We start from the raw sequence: 8,371 nt of genomic DNA on the forward strand, positions 1-8,371 counted from the left end.
CACGTTTAGCTGATGGTTCGCCATGATCCACGCATTATGTACAACAAATCAAAGACGTGAGTTTATTTTGGTAGCCCTATATAAAAATGTGATTTAGACTAACCGGCCTTTTCCCGAGCAAAAAAATCATTCCTGATCTTGAAAGATGTAGGCTAGTAGGAAAACTATAGGCATAGTCTGTAGGTATAAATGCTTATTATCTTCAGATATGCCGTAGCCTAGTCAACATCAACGTGCCAGGCGGAAATAAAATACGAAAAGGAATGATTAATTATGTCAGTGTAACTTAACAAACAATACGAACAATCTTATATACAAGTCAACACTCTTTTGATAAAAAAGATCTGATAACCAATCTCGCCGTAGTGTTGATACCAATTAAACAACAGTCTGTTGTTGGAATTCCCTGGTGTCAGTGCGCCAACAACTGTAACCTGCATGACCCGTGAAATTGAAGGTCCCTGTGTTTGGTCTCGACTTTCCCTGGCGTACCGGACAAGCCCGAAACGAGCTCTGTGGGGGGATCATGGGCCTGTCATCGATGTCTAGTTTATTTTTTATTTTTTATGTAATAAATAATTTTGACAGTGACGGTCATAAAAAGTCATTCATAAACCTTTTTAAGTTTTATTTACTTATTTTACTTATTTACTAGAAAGCTACGTGTTTGATTCTTGGGCTTCAGGAATGTGACTGGAAAAAGCGCCTCTGGCCTTTCAATACTGATTGAAAGTAAAGGGGATATGGGTTAATAAATGTAGTGGTCAAGGCTCTGACGGCGCCGGTGCAATGGGTGGAGTTTACCCTGGTGTTCAAACGCGGAATTCACATCGAGAGCCTAATGCTTCTATAGTATGAGTTTTAGTTTAGAAAACAATCTCTCCGCAAAAGAGACAGTTACAGGGACGGTAAACAGAGCTTGATTGACGTAGCAACATCAGAAAAACTGTCCAGAAGAGAGCGGTGCTTCAAATAATGCAATTCTGTAGCCTAACGTCTTTAATTGAGCCTCTCATTCTCCTTAATTGCCGGTCTCAACACTTTATGGAAAGACATTAACGGTATAGGAAGCTCCGGGGACAAGTCTTCTGGACACTGGACAGTCAATAAATTGGCAGATGCAAACCGATTATCATATTTAGCGCACAACAGTTATTGAGGGCTTGAACAACAACAACTAAAACGTTGATACCGGTGAGTCGGCGTTTGAGTTGTGCGGTTGCAATATCAGCAGTCGTTTATCTCTGGTATATCTTGGTATCTTTCAAGTTTATGGGCAGCTACAGGCTGCAGTGAAAACATTGGCACACAACAAAATACAAGGCGACGCAGTCGTATACTGCAGCTATAGGCCACCGTAGAACAGAAGAGAGCGAGACAAGCACAAACAGAGAGAGAGAGAGAGAGAGAGACTGTTTTCTAAGACAGGAAAAAAAAGAGACACAGATACAGAGAGAGAAGAAGAAGAAATGAGGACATCGGGAGACCTGGGGAATCTCAAGTTGGATTGAATTTAATTGAATTTAAGTTACATTTGAAGCCCATTTGTGTAGGATATTAGTCTAAATAATGGCTGAATTTATCCTCAAGCCGACTTTATATTTTTCCTAATTGTTAGGCTGTCTGATGTGTAATGTTTATACAACGTTTATAAATACCATCGAAATAGCAGCTAAATACGGTATATAGCTGTAGATAGTAGGCTACAGTGTATACTCAAACAATCTCTAGTAAACTGGTGTTTTGAGGATGAACTGACTGAATTATTTGACATGAATAGACTGGTTTTACGCACAATTTTCCATCCAAACTGGGAGAGATTGCGGGAGGAGGGCTCATGTCCGTCCTGCAGTATCAGCTAGGCTGTACAGGCTAGTTGTATATGTAAGAACAATGAATTGGTAGCTGATTATGCGGTTGCATCGAATATAAATGTCACAATCTGCAATGTTTGACATTTCCAACTTTATTTACTGAACAAGTAATTACATTGTTGCCCGCCAGCCAGCTGCAGACACCGTGTGCAACTTTGTGAAATGTTAGACTTGACATGAAAAAATGACGACAAAACATAGGCCTACCAATAAACATTTATTCATTAGCTAAAGCTAAGCTATAGGCTACATGCCTTGGTATCATCTATTCGATTTGCAGACAATTCTATTGAAATGACGTGGAATACCATGTTGATTCAACCAATGTGTGCCCAGTGGGTCATATTTCTGGTAAAAAAAAAAAAATGTGGCTTGCTCATGATAGACTTTATTAAATATCACTTGCGGTAGCAGCAGAGTTTCCCGACTGAGCTGATATGACCGTTGTTCCAACAATCTTCTTGGGATAGATTCCCCTCACACCACTCTCTCAACAGATATAACAGATAAATAACGCCTCTCTTGGTTTTTATTATACAGTTTATTTTCAAAAACGGAGTGAACAAATCAGAAAACATATCCAGTACATTTATCAAGTAATAATTTAATACGTTTTTTTTTTTAATCAAAAAAAAAAATCACATTTTTTGAAATGGGATGTCACATCATTGTTCATTGCATACCAATAAAGGCTCGTGTAACATTGGCCAACAGAACAGCCAGGATCAGTACAATCTCAGGACAGTTGGAGAAACAGCTACAGTAGGTTACTCACTCAATGCATCTTACAGTACAATGACTTCAATAAGTTACAGAACATGGTACAAGTATAAATAAAGACCAAAACATCCTCTACATACAGTACAGTATAGTAAACAGTACTCTGATGACAATACAATGCCGTCCACTGGCATTGTTCACAGTTTATAGGCACAATCTGATAACTGTCATTTCCAGAAATTAAATAATTGAAAAAAAAAAACTCAGTGACAGTTAGATTGTCAACCACCAACCCCACAAGTGCAGGGGGTAGCAGCACTTTTGACTGGAAATCAAAGGTTTGGTCTTTCATTTCTTGAGGTACACGGGTTGTTTTCAGTCACATATACATCAACAACAACAGTGCATTCAACTAACATAGGGTTGAAACATGCCAACAGTGTCACCGTGTTGTCACAGAGTTATCATGGCATGCAGTGTATCCTTGTTGAGTGACACCAACAATCTTAGGTTGTCTAAACACTCTTGGGAGAGAGCATGAGTCTGGTCTCCCTCTCTACACTCATGGGTCAGAGGAGCATGAGTCGGGTCTCCCTTTCTACACTCCTGGGTCAGAGGAGTATGACTCTGGTCTCCCTCTCTACAATCCTGGGCCAGAGGAGCATGAGTCTGGTCTCCCTCAACCAGGGTAGACGTGTTCCCAGATGGAGAAGGGTCATCCGTTGACTGGGTGGAGTCATTCACAGATAGGAGGTGACCAACAACTGAAAGAGAGGAGTCATTGTCAATACAGGCGTGATTAATAGTCTCAGATAAGGTTGGGTGGGAATGGTCATTCTCTGAGTGGGCAGGATCACTCAGAGAATGGTCCTCTTGCGAGGAGGCGTGGCCATATGTGAGCTCGGCTGTCAGGGATTGGTCCATTGGCTCTTCCTCGGGGCCCTCAGGGTTGATCCTCAGCAGCTGATTGGCTGGCTCCTCTAGGCCCTGGCTGTTTCTCAGCAGTTGATTGGCCAGAGCCAGAGCACAGCGGGCGGTCAGGGAAGGTGTGTACTTATTGAAGGCGTAGTCGGCCAGAGTGAGCTCACACACCCTATGAGCCAATCTGCTGACCCTCTTTCTCCTCTTCACTTCCTCATCCTTATCCTCAGGCAGCCTATGGCTAACGTTGCTGACTCCGTCCCCGCCCGTATGCCGGCCAGCCAGGCTGTGATTGGTGTAGAAGTCCAGGAAGAAGGCTATGGTTGGTGCAGCCAGGCGGAAGTTGAGGCGGAGCAGGATGAGACATTCCAGGTTACACAGCTGTTCTCTGGAGAACGCATCACAACACAGAGACAGGAGCTGGCTGATTCGAGGAGAAAACACCTCCACCTGAATAAAACAGAACATATTGAAAAGGAGGAGAGAGAGAGAGAGACAGAGAGAGAGACAGAGAGAGAGACAGAGAGAGACAGAGAGAGAGAGAGAGAGAGAGAGAACAAGTTACACACACCATGACACAAAGGGTTTATTTCCTATCCATCAAATCTTCACATTTGTGTTGGTTCACCAGAAAATATTGTTTATGGATACCTTTTGTTTTTTTCGTTTTTTCTTAACAATAAAAGCAAATTTACCCTAATTTCTGAAAACGGGCTACATACCACTTTTGGAAATAAACTTTCCATTAAACAGAGTATTATTCCCTAAAACATTCATTCATCTTACTCTCAGAGCATCAACATTAAATTGACTGACTCCCTCCCTGAATAGTCAACATATCTATCACCTGTTTACAGGCGAGCAGCAGGGCGGTGACCCCCAGTAGCTGGAAGCAGTCAGCAGCCACAGGGGTGGAAACCAGGAAGCGATCCATGATGTTGACCGTCAGGCTGTAACACTCAAAGGACAGACGCAGGTATCTGTGTACGGGGATGAGCCAGCTGACGAGCTTACACCGTGACTCGGCTGTCACCTGGAAAACACACGCATACACAACTCCGTCAGACAATCACTAATTGGCAGATGATAAAACACACCTACATTGTACTTGGTGGCAAGTACAATCCTGTATTTAAATATTACAGTACATCTACTGTAATATTTAAATACGGTATCAAATAAAGTACTGTGTAACGACACACAGTACGTTACCGTAAAATGGACTGTAATCATACTGTAAAATAGTAAATACTACAGTAATCGGAATGAAAGGATGAAAGAATAAAGGAAATTAATTGAGGGGAGGGGTTAGTATTTTACAGTATTTTACTGTAATTACAAGAGATTGGTGCAAGCAGGTTGGCTTCGAGGTGTTTACACATTACAGCATAAACACAGAGACTTCCAGACTGACAACGACTACGGGGCAAAACAGACCAAAAGCACAAAGCAAAATGCTCAACAATTTAATGTTTAAAAACTAGCTGACACTCCATTCTGTCCCCTATACAAATTGATGGGGCACTATATCCACATATGTGATAAATTGGTACAGCCTTTTCACTCACTGGTGTGCAACAAATATAGCCTCTTGCAAGGCAGGTCTCAAAATATGTTAACGAGCCAGAAACAACAATACCATGCACCCGCTAGTGGTCAAAAGGGTTTTGGCTCTCCAAATATATGGTACTGTACTGTATTCTGTGGGGTGAACTTACAGTACCATTCGAAATACATACATTTTCCCACAATGCACCATCATTTACAGTATGGCATTAAAATGTTCCCTTTTTTTTCTTTTACTGTTGATAAACCTCAAATGACCATACAAATTACAGTTTTCCGTTAAAGTGTAGAACTAAACTACTGTAATACATGTCCTAAATTGAGGTTATAGGGTTAAATAAGAACTGATTAAATATTGGCGGGTCTATTATCAAACCTGGGTTGAGATAAGCCGAAGACAAATGTCAATTTCTCACAAAATTAACAATAAAGTATTTTTCTATTTTTCATGCTACCTTGAATCTGCAGGAGAAGACCTGCGCAGTACATTGTTGTGTATCTGGAACGAACTGCAGTATGAACCTGTTGCTTCCATACCTGCGGTTGTCGAGACAAACAGTTGACTGGATGAAACTGCGGCTCTTTGAGTTTCTGTATCTGATAACCAATCTCGCCGTAGTGTTGATACCAATTAAACAACAGTCTGTTGTTGGAATTCCCTGGTGTCAGTGCGTCTTCAACTGTTACCGGACACCGATTTCTCCGAACCGGCGATGGGGTCCGGGTCGGAGATAGAAAGTCCTCTTCGAAACCAGAGTCTGACAGTTTAGAAATGATGTTTTGCTTTCTAACCCTCTCCGCCCGCGGTCTCCGCTCAGGGGTGCACGAAGTCTCCTCGCTTTGGTCTCCGTGTGGGGATACATTCTCCCTTGATGGAGATTGAGAACCGTTGTTCATTTTCCTCCGTTTGCACATTCTGTTCGAGGTTTCGCCAGTTTGCGTAAATGACACAATTTTATCCATCTGTGTCAAGCTCTGTAACTAGGCTAAAATGTCACCTATTTTGGAAATCTATCCGATACCTCTCTCCGGTGACTGCATTGATATCGCAGTGTTCACTTGTCATTGGTGGGCTGAGGAGTTCCCTGTAATGACGTGTTTTCCCGGTGTGTCCACGCGCTCAAACACCTCTCCAACTGCGAGCTTTTGTGCGCCTTGTGGGGGGTTGCCATAGGAACGGATGCTGAGTGTGTTTGTTGCCCCCACGAGGGCTGAGCGGCTGTGCGAGTGGCGCGCGAGGCCCGGGTAAATGGACCTCCTAAGGGGTCGTCAGGCTCAGACTCAGTGGCGTAAACATAGTTGATGCTACGGATTTACTCGGGCTTCTTCAAGGCACCTACTTCAATTTACACATGAATGACTATATGGGCCTAAACTGTATGACATTTTCTTCTCACTTCTTGTCATTTCATAGAGCCCCCCCCCACACACACACACATACACATTGAGAGGAAAACATTTTAGCAGCCCCTCCCCCCTCTTGACAGTGGAGATCAAAACACTTTTTGAGTTCATTTCCTGCAATTTTTTACTTTTTTTTCTCTCCATGGGGCAGAGTGGTTAGAGTGTAGAGGTGGCAGGGTAGCCTAGTGGTTAGAGTGTAGAGGCTGCAGGGTAGCCTAGTGGTTAGAGTGTAGAGGTGGCAGGGTAGCCTAGTGGTTAGAGTGTAGGGGTGGCAGGGTAGCCTAGTGGTTAGAGTGTAGAGGAGGCAGGGTAGCCTAGTGGTTAGAGTGTAGAGGTGGCAGGGTAGCCTAGTGGAGGGGGCGGCAGGGTTAGAGTGTAGGGGCGGCAGGGTAGCCTAGTGGTTAGAGTGGAGGGCGGCAGGGTAGCCTAGTGGTTAGAGTGTAGGGGGCGGCAGGAGGCAGGGTAGCCTAGTGGTTAGAGTGTAGGGCGGCAGGGCCTAGTGGTTAGAGTGGAGGAGGGGCGGCAGGGTAGCCTAGCCTGGTGGTTAGAGAGTGTAGGTGTAGGGGCGGCAGGGTAGGCCTAGTGGTTAGAGTGGAGGGCCTGGTGGTTAGAGTGTAGGGGCAGGGTAGCCTAGTGGTTAGAGTGTAGGGGGCGCCTAGTGGTTAGAGTGTAGGGCAGGGTAGCCTAGTGGTTAGAGTGTAGGGGCGGCAGGGTAGCCTAGTGGTTAGAGTGGAGGGCGGCAGGGTAGCCTAGTGGTTAGAGTGTAGGGGCGGCAGGGTAGCCTAGTGGTTAGAGTGTGGGGCGGCAGGGTAGCCTGTGGTTAGAGTGTAGGGCGGCAGGGTAGCCTAGTGGTTAGAGTGTAGGGCGGCAGGGTAGCCTAGTGGTTAGAGTGTAGGGCGGCAGGGTAGCCTAGTGGTTAGAGTGTAGGGCGGCAGGGTAGCCTGGTGGTTAGAGTGTAGTGTAGGGCGGCAGGGTAGCCTAGCCTGGGTTAGAGTGTAGGGGCGGCAGGGTAGTGGTTAGAGTGTAGGGGCGGCAGGGTAGCCTAGTGGTTAGAGTGTTGGACTAGTAACCGCAAGGTTGCAAGTTCAAATCCCCTGAGCTAACAAGGTACAAATCTGTCGTTCTGCTCCTGTTCCTAGGCTGTCATTGAAAATAAGAATTTATTCTTAACTGAAGGTCAAGGTAAATTTTATAAAAAAGAGAAGGTTTTGCAATTTTAAAGCAATTTTTGCTACAATTCTACACGTTTTGCATTGGGCAGAGAGAACATTTATTACACATTTCCTGCTATTCTACACGTTTTGGCAAAAGGTTGGAGAGAAATGTTTTCACATTATATCTGATCCATTCTATTATTGGTACATATTATTGTTATTATTATTATTATATATTGTTCATCAGTGGTGATTAGAGCATGTACATCTTAGTGTGGCAAAATTAAAACATGTGGGATGCATGCCAACAAAGCCACTACACTACAAAACACAACACTAAACAATACATTCATTTGCACTATAATGGTGACGAACGGTGCCCACAAACTGTTAGGTCCTACATAAAGCTGTCCCAACAGCAGTCCCAACACCTTACCACTGCTAAACCTGGCTATCAGCAGATCCTTGTCTGGCAGCGAAACAGTTCATTCAGCCTCATTTACAGTCCAAACACCTTACCAGTGCTACTGTACACCTGGCTTTCAGTGAAATGTACAACGACAGAATTCAGAACATGGGCCGTTCTTACAGTGTTCTCCCTGTACACCAAGTCAGAACCGTAGGATAAATAAAGGGGGCACATAAGCAGACAATGAAAGCTCTAACAATATGTGATGATTACATTTAGCTAAAACAGGTTATAGGCTACATGTGCACCACCAAGTCAGAACA

At 44.0% G+C, this 8,371-nt stretch overlaps 1 protein-coding gene across 1 annotated transcript; it reads right to left on the bottom strand.

Annotated features, from left to right (window-relative positions):
• Positions 1–2,402: 2,402 nt before the first annotated feature.
• Positions 2,403–6,043, bottom strand: LOC115122837 (cyclin-O). The gene is made up of 3 exons (XM_029652108.2): positions 5,619–6,043; positions 4,363–4,548; positions 2,403–3,965 (listed from the first exon to the last, which is right to left on the bottom strand). Exons 1-3 carry the CDS (start codon positions 5,994–5,996, stop codon positions 3,048–3,050), a joined length of 1,482 nt encoding a protein of 493 aa, XP_029507968.2. The 5' UTR covers positions 5,997–6,043; the 3' UTR covers positions 2,403–3,047.
• Positions 6,044–8,371: the final 2,328 nt, after the last annotated feature.

The sequence above is a fragment of the Oncorhynchus nerka genome, linkage group LG27 (genome assembly GCF_034236695.1).
Source record: "Oncorhynchus nerka isolate Pitt River linkage group LG27, Oner_Uvic_2.0, whole genome shotgun sequence".
Taxonomy (NCBI): Eukaryota; Metazoa; Chordata; class Actinopteri; order Salmoniformes; family Salmonidae; genus Oncorhynchus; species Oncorhynchus nerka.